The 14,192-nt window shown below is 38.9% G+C and overlaps 1 protein-coding gene across 3 annotated transcripts; it reads right to left on the bottom strand.

The window, feature by feature from the left end:
- Window positions 1-17: 17 nt before the first annotated feature.
- fhl1a (four and a half LIM domains 1a) lies at window positions 18-12,998 on the bottom strand. Of its 3 annotated transcripts, XM_086302288.1 has the most exons (7): window positions 12,843-12,998; window positions 12,410-12,503; window positions 3,438-3,619; window positions 2,302-2,479; window positions 1,802-1,971; window positions 1,529-1,715; window positions 18-638 (listed from the first exon to the last, which is right to left on the bottom strand). In XM_086302288.1, the coding sequence occupies exons 3-7, from the start codon at window positions 3,591-3,593 to the stop codon at window positions 484-486; spliced, it is 846 nt and encodes a 281-aa protein (XP_086158414.1). In that variant the 5' UTR covers window positions 3,594-3,619; window positions 12,410-12,503; window positions 12,843-12,998; the 3' UTR covers window positions 18-483. The 3 variants fall into 3 exon arrangements, with proteins under 3 accessions (XP_086158414.1, XP_086158422.1, XP_086158406.1); XM_086302296.1 differs by lacking the exon at window positions 12,843-12,998 and having other exon boundaries at window positions 12,410-12,596; XM_086302280.1 differs by lacking the exons at window positions 12,410-12,503; window positions 12,843-12,998 and adding an exon at window positions 6,362-6,505.
- Window positions 12,999-14,192: the final 1,194 nt, after the last annotated feature.

Here is a 14,192-nt window from a genome sequence, read left to right as displayed (position 1 = left end):
ATGGGGCTTCATATCAGTTTGTTTTTATTCATGTTTTGCATTTAATGTCACTCATTAAGAATACATGAGCACTTTATATTTCAGTATGGGTTCATCTAAACAGTTTTCTCGTTTTCTATTTGTGCATTCAGAGATGTAACAGACTATTAATCAAAGCTGGTATGTATTAGCAGCAGGAAGCATATTAAAAGCATTTTCCCCCCCAAAAGATTCCAGTAAGCCACTGAAAAGACTTTTGTCTCAATAGGCTCTACAAAATCCTGTATTAGATATATAGTGCACATCACAAACCCACAAAGAAAATACGTCATGTTAGTATCCAATCCCTGACTCTGAAACAAGCTGCAGTTATGTTTACATAGATAAATGCAAGTTAATTGACACAGCCTGTAGTTTGGCAACCTTGCAAATTTTTGTCAAAAAGTCAGTTTAGGTGTTAACTCCACATCATCAAATTCTCAGATGCACAACAGTTTGCACATTTTACAGCTTCTTAGCACAGTCGGGGCAATAAATGTGCTCTCCATTGATGACAAAGCGCTTGTTGGCCAAGGAGAGGGAGCACTTCTTGCAGTTGAAGCAGTACTCATGCCAGGACAATCCCTCATAGTTGACCACATTGGTGCCGTGGCCAAACCCTGCACAGAGACACATGAGGGTGTTTTTTAATACAAAAAAAAGGATGTTAACATAAAGCATAGGTGTCAAACTCTGGCCCGCGGGCCAAATTTGGCCCGCAGCCTAATTACATTTGGCCCGCAAAGCCATACCAAATTACTATCAGAGCTGGCCTACTGGTATTATACAGCTAATATATATATATTGTTTAGTATTAAGCTTTGCTTGTTCCATATTCAGTTTTTTAGCAAAATGTGTTTGAGTCCATAAGAAAAGATTCATTCTTATATCTGGAGGAATAAATATATTTCAATAAATATTAACGTTAGCCCGCGACTTTGTTCCAGTTTTGAATTTTGGCCCACTGTGTATTTGAGTTTGACACCCCTGACATAAAGCATAAAGGCCAAAACATGTAATACATGATCTTACCATTTGAGACCAAAACAACATGTAAGAGCTAAAGGATTAAATTTAAAAGGGGAAATTGCGTAAGGAGGGAAAAGCTCCCTATCATTGGCACTAATCTCCATTTAAATCCAAGTGCTTATTCATGCATTAGTCATTTATTATGCCTGCCATAAGACAAATTGTAATATTTTTGCTTGTTCAGCTGACCTGCTGTGTGCTGCCTGAACAAATTGAAGTTGTGCTGAAAGTTTATTGGAAGTAATTTAAATGGTTGTCTGCCAGAGATGAAAACAAAGTGTTGCCCTTTTCTTGCTCTCAGATACAATAAATGTCTAACTATATAACACAGTACTTCTAAACCTTACTCCAAACAACGTTGGTCTTAAATGAGTGAGAAACAACACGAAGAAAGTACGCAAAACATTTTAGATCATTTTTTTAAAATGAATCCCAGCGCACATTATGTAGACAACAAAACAAATGATGATGCTTCCCTGACCTGTTATTGGGTTCTTGCAGCCATGGCACTTCTTGGCCACATCAGTCTTGTAGCAGTCCACGCAGTAAATGTTGTCCTCATGAGAAGTGAAGCGAGTTCCTGCCAGAGATTTATGGCAGGTTTTGCACACGAAACACTCGGAGTGCCATGGCTGGTCCTGGTAGCTGATCCCTCCAGAGGTGATGGGCTTGGAAAGGCAGATATTTTGATTGTGATGTCAAACACAACGGGATGATAACTAAATGTAGAGAATGATAAAGTCTGTGCTTGTACCTGCTTGCAGTGGAAGCATTTCTTGGCAAACTTCTTTTCGTGGCAGGGAGAACAGTAGATGTCCTCACCCTTGGCCAGGAAACTCTGTGTGCGGATTGGCTGCTTGCACTCAATGCAGGTGAAGCATTCCTCATGCCACACCTTGTTCTTGTACTCCACGTTCTGAGATCCTGAATAACAAGATGATTGAAAACGAATTATCTGGGCTGAAAATTTGCTTAGTCTATAACGAGGAGGGACATTATGTATATATATATATCAGTGCCCTGTCTGATATTATCATATGTACTATCATTACTATCAAGGTTCATGCTACCTTGTTGTATCCGAGGGAATTTTTAAAATGAAAGAATTCATTACATCCTATAACTTTTGCCGTGTTTATTAAAGTGTTGTTGTTGTATGCGCAAAATAATGTTCTATAGAAAAATTATTACCCACAGAAATAATGTCATGAAAACTTTTCAGAGAGAAAAGGTGTGTATATGGTGCAAACCCACCTGGCATGACCACCTTGTAGCAGCCCTGGCAGCGATTGCCATCCTCTCGGGAGCCACACTTGCCACACATTATCTTCCCATCATCCCGAGCGCTGAATGCCTCACTGGCCAGTGACTTGTAGCACTTGGCACAGCGGAAACAGTCCTCATGCCAGTAGCGGTTCTTGTGGTGCAGCTCCTGAGGGGGAAAAGCAGGGGTGGGGAGGTGAGCAGAGGTGCCCTCACTAAGTCCTGATGCAGACCTCATTAAAATGGAGTTTGTTTACTCATCATGTGGACTGAGGCTCAGGGGCCGAATAGAGAACAAACCTATGTGACTGGCATAAAAGTGGTAATGAAGTGAAGTAGGATGTGGTGAGCCATGAAGGAGTTAGAGGTCTGAGAGGGTGGAAATGCACAATGAGGTATATAAGCTCCATTATTAGGAATGACACATCTTTTCACACAGTTAACTGCCTGTGACCGAGTACTAAGAGCATTTTCAAGGCAGAAGTCGGTGCTTTATAATAGCCAGACCTCAAGTTACAGCCAGAGAGCACTCTGAACATATAGTACATACAGTTAGGTCCACAATTATTTGGACAAGCAGCAACGTCAAGCAAATATTGCCTTCAAAGGATTTTGAGGAAGTTATTAGGAACAATCCCGTATGTCAGGTTATTTTAGTTTGTCCAGTTACTTTAAGACCCTGTGAATAAAATTGGCTGTTACACCTAAACTGTTTATAATTTAGTTAAAAGCCTTGAATTAAAGCTGACAGTCTGCACTTCAGTCACGTTTATTCAAAAGCCTCAATGACGATTTACATCTACAAAAGGCATTTTAAAATTTAGATAGCTGCCACCCAGGGTCTACTCAGCATGGCTGATGTGAAAATGGCCTATACGCAGATCAGAAGTCTCCTTTCTCTACAAAATGACCTTTAAAATGTTTTTATTTTGTCCTTGGAATCTGCGAGGAATATCTAGAAAGCTTCTGAAACCCTAATCCATTTTAGGATCTTTGCACTTAACCAAATAAAAGTATTAAGTATAATAGCATTTAGGATATATTAATTTGTGTAAGAAATCTTTACATTACACTCAAAGCTTAAACAAAAAAAAAAAATCATTCTTTTCCATCCACACTATTTTCACCTTGGAGTCAGCACCAATGGGGCGTTTGCACTCTGCGCACGTATTGGCGCAGAGCTTATCAAAGCACTTGGTGCACACGTGCTTGTCATCCTTCTTCACATACTTCTTGCCATGCAGATTGTCACGGCAGTAGTAGCAGTCAAAGCGATCAGTCATGGTGGAGGTTAGATAACTCCTGGGACCTGTGAGGAGACGAGAGGAGGAGAGTGTCACTGAATGTGTACAGAGAATCTGCTCTCCACGTTTAGGTCTGCCTACATGGCTGGATGTTTCCTTGTAGCACCAGCAGGGGGCACTGTTGCATTTTCTACAGCATGGAATCAACATATGAAGCATTCTGAACCTCTTATAGTTGCAGCTCAGAAAGTTTGAAGTTGCTTATATTGACAGGTTGAATATAAGCAACAATAAATTCCACCCACATATATGCATATATACATCTGACCTCTTAACCTAAAAAAATAGATGCTGAATTTATATTTAGTCTTCAGTGGAAAGATGTATATGTTTTTTCTGCTTTCCCATTGAGACACTATGACATGTGGCTCTAACAGCAGCATACCAAACTGATGAGAGAAGTGTGAGTGAGGTAAAAAAGCAGCCCACAGATGTCTACTTGTTGATTGCAGGTTTCCTGGCCTGTAGACTTTTTTTTATCAAGCTCTCCCTGGAAAGCTTATTTTTAGACGCATTCCCTTCACCCCCTCCACCTCAAAGCTGTCTCCCCAGAGCCCCGGCCCACATTCGATCTTTTGTCTTGCGTTTTGGTCAGATCACTTTATTAGATGATATTGTAAACTTTGTGTCAGAGTGGCTTTGCTACTTTATCGGTCAACATTCCTGCATTCCTGTCACAGTTGACATCCAGCGTGAGTAATTTTCTGGAATAAATAGTTATGCATAGTGTGGACAAATAAGCACTATCTAGATCACTTTAAAAGCTTATCTGGAAGCCAGAAAGGGTAGCTGAACAGTCTGTGAACTTTAGAAAAATTGATTTATTTGGATACACAGATATCATTTTAATCCGATGCAACAGCAGCTATGGAGGAAACAATGCAGGGTATGACAATTGTCCCAGTAACCATAGGAGCAAAGAAAACATTTATGCAGGGAGCTATTTAAGTAAGATGTGGTTAAAAAAATAAAAATAAAAGCCACGTGAAAGCGATGCGAGGTATGTGGTGTGCTCTGTTCTGCAGCTGTGCTCAAGGGATAAAGACTGGACTGGGGACTGAGCAGTGACACGCCTTACTCCACCTAAACTCACCCCCTTGTAGCATTTCATGGCAAAACCCCCTTCAGTCCAACACAGTCAACCTTGTCAAATCACACACAGTACACATTACTAAGCCCAGCAAGCCCGGAGATCTATTTTAGACTTGGACACTCTTTTTAAAGTCCATTGACCTTCCAAAGTGGACAAATGTAGATGGATGGAGACTGATGACTGCTGGGACTATGCAGCTATTGTGGCTCCAGCTGACACATTCCCAGTACTTTAATCTGCTGTTGCAAACAGCGTGACAGCTGCCCCCTGTCAAACAGCCGTGATGTACAATGATGCTCAGCTGTGGTGGGAGAGGTCTATACCACTGTGCTCCCTTCGGGGAGGAGTCTTCTTTAGTGGGAAAGGTCACAGTGAGATCACTTCAAGAAGTGAGTCAAACACTGGACAGACTGAATATCAGCCGAAATAATATCTGTTGAAGTGTTCTGTTCTTTAACATTCCTTAAAGAAAACTGAAAGTGTTCCCATCTTCATGTGAAAGTGTTATAGAGGTAAAGGTGCATGGCAATAACAATTTCCAAAATTTCAAAATAGGCCCCTGAACACTTTTAAACAGTCACTACATAATTGAACATCCACACATTGTAATATTAAACCACAAATCCATAGTACAACATGGCCTTTTCATGATGATACAATATAATGAGGAGTTATTGGGTCTATTAAGTTATTTTACTGCAGAAAAATACAAAATTATATATAGACAGACAGACAGACAGACAGACAGACAGACAGACAGACAGACAGATAGATAGATAGATAGATAGATAGATAGATAGATAGATAGATAGATAGATAGATAGACAGATAGACAGATAGACAGACAGACAGACAGACAGACAGACAGACAGACAGACAGATAGATAGATAGATAGATAGATAGATAGATAGATAGATAGATAGATAGATAGATAGATAGATAAGCTATTTAACAATCACGAACCCGTCCTCTAAAATGAGCATTGTGAGTTGAATCATGGCCTTTTAAACACTGTTTCAATAAATACTGAATATTATATTCATGCAGAAGGTAAAATTCATTGCAGGCTGTTGTGTTCATCTGCATCAGCTTCAGGTAAAATAAACTGGCATACTTATCACATAGTACAATTGACTAACATTTATTAAATGCTTTTTCTGTGGATATATATAGATATATATATATATATATATATATATATATATATATATATTTTAACATTTCATCTAAAGTAAATAAAGTACAGGGAATATTTGAGCTTTAATTGTGGTGTTAATTTACTCATCCACCTTCTGAAGTGAAAAAAAGTTCCTTGAATTCAAGTTGTTTTGTTTTTTTTATACATGCTTTCCCTGGTTTTGTTTTGATCCAAAGGGAAATGTTATATCTGTATCAGAACTTCAGTGAAGTTTTTCATTAAACCACCTGAAGATGTTAAAACTGATCATTTAAAAATAGCCCGTATTCATATTACAGGTGAGGTTGTTTCACACATCGAGAAAATCTCAGTGGACCTGCTCCGTTTTTCTGAAAACAATCAGAAGAAAACACACTGACTTCATTATCTGAAAACAGACCTGTTCTTCTTACCTGTTACAAAAACATTTTGCATCAGATTAGAAAAACCAAAAAAAACAGGCAAAAAGTTTTTACCTGAGTGTCTGTATGTCATGTTTGCGTTCCAGAAAGGCCGAAAAGAAGAACAAGAAAAGAAAAGGAAGACAAAACAGGGTCAGTAGCATCCACAGAGGGTCGAACCTGGAGACCACACATCTTGTTAAGAAATGGGGGCTGTATATACCCCTTTGTGACCCGACCCCAAATCCAAATCCAACCTTCACCCCTCCTGTCCTTTTTAGGGAATGCATTAGAGAATAGATGGATGAGAGAGAGAGAGAGTATGATGCAGAGATTAGGTGATTCAGATTGGATTCCTCTGCTGTAACATCAGCAGGTGAAAAAAAAAGGAAAACACAGCCTGGGGGGTTTGAATGATGACCGTGAGGGATAACAGATACTCCCACTGCCCTGACTTTAAATGTTTTGTAAGACTCTTCAGAAGATGTACAGCTGATATGTGGGATAATTCAAAGGGATGACTCACAAGAGGAACAAGTTGATATTGATTGAGATGAGGAGGGCAGCTGTTTAGTGGAGAGTTATATAAAGATCTCCTCTTATATATTCATGAGTGGATACTATGGAAAAAACTAGTGGAGTTTGAAGAATAGAAAAAAATGAAGCCAAGAGTGCTGAATTCTTTCTCTGTTATCTCGTTGATTCAGATTTCAGGAAAGAATATTGTATTTAAATCCAGAGGAAACACCCACACATTCCTCACTAATACTCTTGCCAAAAACAAATTCTCCTCATGCAGTTACAATACTTAACCCAGACCAACAACTGAAACAGAAACATTTGTTATTATTAACAAAACATGAGGCCAAAATGATTAGATATTATTTTACAGGAACAACAGACAGGTTCCCAAGTCATGAGTAGAAAAAAACCCCCTTCTGGTTAGCAAACAGCAGATATGGAACAACATTATCATTTATTTGGAGCTATTTGACCACCGGATCAATCAGTATATCAAATATAACTAATATGTTCACATTACTTTAGCTCTGATATGGTCTATGAAAACTCCTTGAGGTAAATACCTGTATCAAAATGTTCCACTATGTTAGCCCGTTGTTTTGCAGGTCGTCTACAACATATTTTTATAACAATTTTAAAGAAACTACCTGTATGCTGTTTCCTAAAACAAAGATATAAAAGCATTATGAGTAAATTAAAACAGTAAAGTTGTGTTCTAGCGTTTGACCTAATGTTATGTAGGAAATAAGCTTCCTTACATTCAGTTAACTTCCACTGTTTCTACTAATACCAGAAACATTATGGTCACCATCATCTTGTTTTCTCATCATCTTGTCAGCTCAAATGCAGAACTACAGAGAGCACTTTCTTCTGATTCATTCAAGCTTTTAGACTCAGACAAGTTTAAAGCCAGAAATATGAGACCACGATGAAAATTAAAGGAAACTGAAAGCCCACAGACTAACAGAAAGTAAAATCTAATGAGTTGGGAACCATAAAACTCTCTATTTACTCCCTAACTAGTGTATAGAAAAGAAAATGTCCTATGTTGCTCACAAAACACATCTAAATATACACACAAACTAGTGAGTGTGTGTCTGTGTGCTTGTGCCACACTGTTTAAAGGGCATCTGGTTGTAATTACAGATTCGATTTGGTCCATTACCATAGAACACAATATTACATTTGTTCTCTTTTATAATCTGTCACGCAATTACTGCAAACCCACAAAGACTAATCAATATGTCGAGAGGCGCCATGACTCTCCAGCCTATAAAAATCTCCAGGAGATGGTCTGCTCAGGAAATCTGTTACTTCTCAGTTTGTTTGCATACTTAACTTTAAGTCTTGTTTCAGATTATTATGTCTGTAACCAGATAATTTTGCCCCACATCCTTTTTCTCCTTTAGTTTGTTTGGATCATCTATCTTGGTCTTTATCTCTTTGTCTGCACTGCGATGCATTCCTCTCATCGTTGCCTTGACTTCATGTGAATTTTGATCATAAGGGGTGGGGCAAACTGGAAAGGTCACAGTCTAACAGTTTGATAAACTGGATAACTGATAATGGAGTAATTATGATGGCGTGGTAAACGGTGGATTTTTCTTTTTTTGTCTTTCTCTTATTATTTTTTAACCAGTAGAGGTCCAATATTAAGGTACACACTCTGTCATTTAGAAGGTTTTATACATCAGGACATAATAGAAAAATTACCTCATCCAGATATTAAAATTTAAATTTCCTTACCTCAAATGAAGAACAACACATGACACAGTGTACATCCACGTTTCATTAACTTGCAGAACTGCCTGCAATAAGTTAAAGTAATTGTTTTCTGCATGACTTTATCAATCTCTCACATCATTGTGGAGGAATTTTGTCCCACTTTTCTGTACAACGTTGCTTCAGTTCATTTGCAGGTCTTTTAAGGTCTCGCCGCAGCATTTCAGTCCGGTTGAGGTCTGGACTTTGACTAGGCTTTTGCAACACCATGATTCTTTTGTTTTTCAGTCATTCGGCTACATATTTGTTCCTCTGCTTGGGATCGTTGGCCTGCTGCCTGCCCCCATTTAGGTCAAAAGTCAGCTGTCAGACAGATGGCTGACAACCTAAAACGTCACCCTCTGCCACCTTGCTCGACAGTTGGTATGAGGTATTTGTGCTGACATGCTTTTTGGTTTCCTCCAGACATGGTGTTTTGCATTATGGCCACACATCTCCAATTTAGTACCGCCTGTCCAAAGGGCATTGTTCTATAAGTCTTGTAGCCTGTTCAGATTCAGCTTTTCAAACCTAACATGCTAACAGCATCTGAGGTGTAGCACTTCGGTTTTTGGTGTTTTTTTGCAGTTTCTCTGAGCATCCCAAAGCCTGGCAGTATGGAAATGACCCCGTAACCCTTCCTAGACTGACAGGCAGTAACAATTGCTTCTTTGAGATCATTGCTGATGTCTTTCCTCCTAGGCATTCCATTAAGACACAACTGAACGCTCCAGAACAGCAAACTACCAAAATCTCTGCTGTTATAGATGTGCTCACATTTACTGACGATCAGTGATTCAAGTGCATTTGATTCAAGTACCTGGCTGCTACTTATCCTTTTTTGGGAAACCCAAACAACCCCTGGTCAGCTGACTCACTAAAATATGTTCCAAATAAGAAAATCCTGGTTGGTGATGTAATAAATTTGCCATTTTTATATTTAGAGAAAAAAGGAGGACAGAGGCTGTAAAGTCATTCACAATGCTAATGGAAACAGACAGTAATCCAGGCAGTAATATGCCCTCTCACACAGTGTGTGTACTTTTGAAACTGCTCCTGTTGTAAGACGCAATGAATTTGATGAATTTTTAGGTGGAGGTTTCAAGCTCATTATCTAACACCTCTCTAAGCTGGCAGCGCTGAGAAACAGGAAATCTGGCCTGTACTTCCTGAATAATAGCAAGTCATTTGGGGTGACTGACATAGGCAGCCACCCTCATTCTCATTGTTACCAACAGCAACAAAACCCTTGTCTATTTGTCTGAGAGCTCATTTCTCAACATGACCTCGTGTCCTGGACATCTCAGTGTCTCAGTCACCCTCCAAATCTGGTTAGTGGGCAGACAGCCTGAGCCACACTATCTTTGTCAGGGGAACAGTGAATCACCAAACACACACACAGAAACACACACACAGCGACATAGCACACCAACCATTTGTTCATGTACGGAGCCGTGTTACAAGATGGACATAAGGTCAGGATGAGACTGCAAGACCCAAACACACCGAGGTCAAATATATTCTAACGAAAAGGCCACAAGGGACGGTCGATCAACACAGTAACACCCGTTAAACTAATACATCTTAGATGTGAGTGTTGCTAACACGCACACAGTCACGCACTATAACTTTCAGACTAAAGCTAAAAGTTCGTTTCCCTGGTGCTCATTGCTCTCACATGGCTCAAGCCTCTAAACATAAAGAACTTATTTCTTTCTGCTGATGCAAGGAGCGATAGTTTACAGAGAAGAAGAAATCCAGTTGTGTACTTGACAATGGATTCAATATTTAATTAATGATAAAAAGTAAAGGTGAAATATCCCCTGTCAGTTTCTGTGGTTCGGTCAGCGTTCTGGTTGTCAGAGTAAAACAATGTTATACTTGTATGTACAAAATAATGTCAAAGAGTGAAAGGGTACCATTTATTTTTTAAATTTCATAGTCTTTAACCTACTTCTACAGGCCAAATCACACCATGATGTATGTCATCATAATTATTTGTTGAATGATAATGATTGCTGAATTAACATGAACTAAAGTCATACTTTCCAAAGTGCACGACTTTTCACTCAGCTGCATTTAACCGACGGCTATAGCAGTTGTATAAAAGCATATACAGAACATAAATATAGCTATTTGAATCTGCTGAACTCAGTCCCACATCATGCTTGTGTAATGACTGTAAACTGGCACATTTTGCACACTCGTGCACTTAATTGCACATAACTTTAATATCAAGCAGTGCAAATTTGCTCTTTTTGTGTTGATATTGAACTTGTATATAAAAGAATTCAAAAATGTTAAATTATTTATTTAAAGGCATGCAAATCATGCATACATTTCAATGTTTTTTTAAATCATGAACTGTTTTGTATGGATAATATTTAAAAAAAAAACAAAAAAACAACAACAACAAAAAAAAGAACTTGTATATAAAAGACCGTATAACAACATGATCTGTCCTTTCTAAATGATAAAGAATCCCAATCATATTTTTCTCAGCGATTTTCTGTTTGTTTTTTGTGTGGCTAAAGAGGGAAAATAAAGGAGGACTAGTACATCTACACAGAGCACAGAGAGGATATTACTTCCTCTCAGCGGGGTCGGCCCACACAGATAAACAAGCAGCATTGCCTATTTAGGTTCTGGGCTGGTGAGAGCGCCGTTTCATGCGTTTCAACAACTTAGTCATCGGCACTCAGGCACAACCTCTTTGTTTGTCTCTCTCTTCACTCTGTCTGAAAGAAATGATGGAACTTCCCTCTTAACTAAAGTATGTCTCTGTCAGGATAAACTGCTGGCTTAATGCCCCCACCCCAGTTGTCTAAGTGTGGCAGATGTTGATGGAAAGGTACCCTCAGAGGCACTGAGACATAGCACTTTAAATGTATATCAATCATATATCACATATCAGGCTTTATAAATGAATAATCTGTCACTCTCTGCTTGGATGTGTACACTGCTTTTATGCTGATTTTACTAAAAGTTAAAAAAAGAAAAAAGACTTAGACAGGAGGAACATATAACCATGTGAAAAAGTCTTTTCAGTTTGAAACTGGGTTAATTTATGTCCCATCTAAGTACAACGTTTTTATGGATTTTGAAGGATGGTGAAGTCATACTGGAAACACAAAAAGGTCCAGTGTTCCAAAGAAAAAGCTGTAATCTCCAGGTCTCTTTAATGACATCATGCATTTGGTTTGGCAGCTGCCCAAACGGGAAGGGAGGAGATGGTAAGCTGGTTTATGTTGTAACAGTTTATGGCCACACATCATACCTTTGGGTTTTGCTCTTCATTATACAAACAAAAACTTATCTGTAGCACATATATGTCAGTACAAACTGCTACTAGATTTCCAATCCAAAGCAATATTCTTGCAACTATTCTTATTAGTGTAAATGAGTTATATCCAGATATTATATAGTATATAAGAGTTCCTCACAGATTACCTTAGAATTAGTTAATTTGCTAATAAAAGTAAGCATAAGCATATATCTATAAACATACGGCATACATAAAAGAACATTTTCTTCTTCATTTAAATATATGCGGACTGACGCCCCAAACAAAGCGCATCACCTGTTGCGTGTCATAGTGCGTGAAATTAAGGAGCTGATTTCAGAGTAATTCAAGCATGTTACCTATTTCCACACCGACCCTTTGCGTCATTAACTTAAATGTCTGAAATGTCCGTCCGATAAGGAAGAAAAGTAACAATTACGCATTTTAAGTAAGTAAGTTTTTGGCACAAACATCCTTGTGATAAATCGCTCCTTGTTTCACATAAACTAAAGCGAACTTTAGCAGCTACCTAATAATGTGCTGCGGTTTGGACTCACCTTTGCAACGCGTAAAGATGAGCGCCTTTCACTCTACGCCAGCAGTGCGTCCAGTGGGTTTCGCCGAGAGGTGAAATCTGCTGAGGCGACGAGGCTTTAAAGACAGGGGGAGCAAAGGAAGAAAAAAAGCTTGAGGACATCAGCCAAACCTCTGTAAGCGCTCATAAACAATGACCTCAGCCAGGAATTTACAAGCCCTCTTAGCGAAGTTCTCGTCGGTCCTGCAGTCAAGACAAACGAATCGTTTATCATTTATCTGCATCAACGAGCACTGACACTTTTACATTCATTAGTGAGTGTCACGGCAGGTCTGCGCTACAGGAAACCTGTGGTATGAAATTATTAACGCTCGCTACATTTATTTTCATTTTTTCATCCTACAAAAAAAATAAAAAATAAAATAAAAATAGCCTGACTTGTTAACTTCACACACTTTTTGTCCCACTTCTGTGGCTGGTCTCACTTGCCTCCTTCTTTGGTAACGAATAGACGAATAACATCAAGATGACTCATTCTAAAACTCAAAGTAAATACTTGCAGCTTGCAAGCTTAAGCCCCAAGGTTCTTCCAGCACAATTACAAAGTGATGATTAAATGCTGAAAAGGTGCTGCTCTTATGTAACACAGATGGCACCTTTTATAGCCGTAACCGCCAATCATCGCTTGAACTTCATCCATATCCATCCACTGAGAAACACCAGGCCTGTGAAAAAGATGACTGATGATCCATTTGTTTGTAAAGTCGGCGAAGATTTGGCGGAAGGACTTAATGGTCAGAAGGTCCTACTTGTCGTTTTAATGGCTGTCATGGTTAGTCAAACACCTGGCATAAATACAGATTCATTCATTCAGCTCATTGCCGACGCCAAAAAACCCATTATATCTATTTATTTCCAGCCATATGCATCTGCGTGCGTGCCTACTTAATAATAAGCCGCTAACTGCAAACACGTCACATTACTGTAAGCACACAGCAACTGTTGTGACACAAGAGCTACAACATTGATCAGAGCCATGTGTTCAGGTTGTGCAGGTCCTTGCAAACCTTGTCATAAATGTATGAATTCAATGGTGCACAGGGAGAAAAAATGTCTTCTGCAGAGCATCAAACTTTCTCTGATATTGTTATATAATTTACTATGATTTTTTTAATAAAATAAAAGAATAGTAATTTGCAGTTATTTGTCTTCAAAAATCAAATACGCCGACTCATGTGAGGAATGTGTGAAATGTAAACAGCACTCAAGTCAAGCCTGAACCAAAGTGGTCCTGTAAAATTACCATTTCCTCTGTGGAGTGTAAATCCAGGGTACAGACATTCTTGAGCACACTGGAGGGAGTTGTTCCCATATTAGGAGCACGTTACCTGATATCTGGCACAAATCATGCCCCAGGAGAGTTAAACGCCATCATTCCTGGCAGGTTAAGATCCAGACTTTACACTCACACCACTTTTCTTTAAAAAATTGTTAGTATTTTGTTTTGTTTTTTGCCTTTAGCTCTATCCTACCTAAGACTAATGAATCAATACAGGTCATCAGTTACATGTAATGAATATCAAAATATGATCAAACTGGAAAAAAAATGGAGATCATTGAACAAGAACATGAAGGTGACCTGGATTTTAAAGCCCATCTCAGAAACTTAATATCACACTGGCAGCGGTGGCATGATGGTTAGCTCTGTCGCCTCACTGTTGCCTGGGTATGAATCTACCATCTTCCAGGTTGGGCCTTGGTAGGCTCCAGCACCCCCACAACCCTGAATGGGATAAGCAAAAGAG

Source organism: Aulonocara sp. 'chitande type north' Nkhata Bay, linkage group LG2 (assembly GCF_057382095.1).
Source record: "Aulonocara sp. 'chitande type north' Nkhata Bay isolate Kocher_YH1m ecotype deep benthic linkage group LG2, A_spYH_male_GT1.1, whole genome shotgun sequence".
NCBI classification, from domain to species: domain Eukaryota; kingdom Metazoa; phylum Chordata; class Actinopteri; order Cichliformes; family Cichlidae; genus Aulonocara; species Aulonocara sp. 'chitande type north' Nkhata Bay.
The sequence above is the reverse complement of the archived record's forward strand: the minus strand, read 5'-3'. Positions and strand labels throughout refer to the sequence as shown.

Bases quoted from the DNA above. Each gene is read 5' to 3' on its own strand.
- fhl1a (XM_086302280.1), bottom strand. The intron at 2,480-3,437 runs GTGAAAATAGTG...TTTCCCCCTCAG, and splicing joins CCATTGGTGCTGACTCCAAG to GAGCTGCACCACAAGAACCG. The intron at 1,972-2,301 runs GTGGGTTTGCAC...CTTGTTATTCAG, and splicing joins CTACAAGGTGGTCATGCCAG to GATCTCAGAACGTGGAGTAC.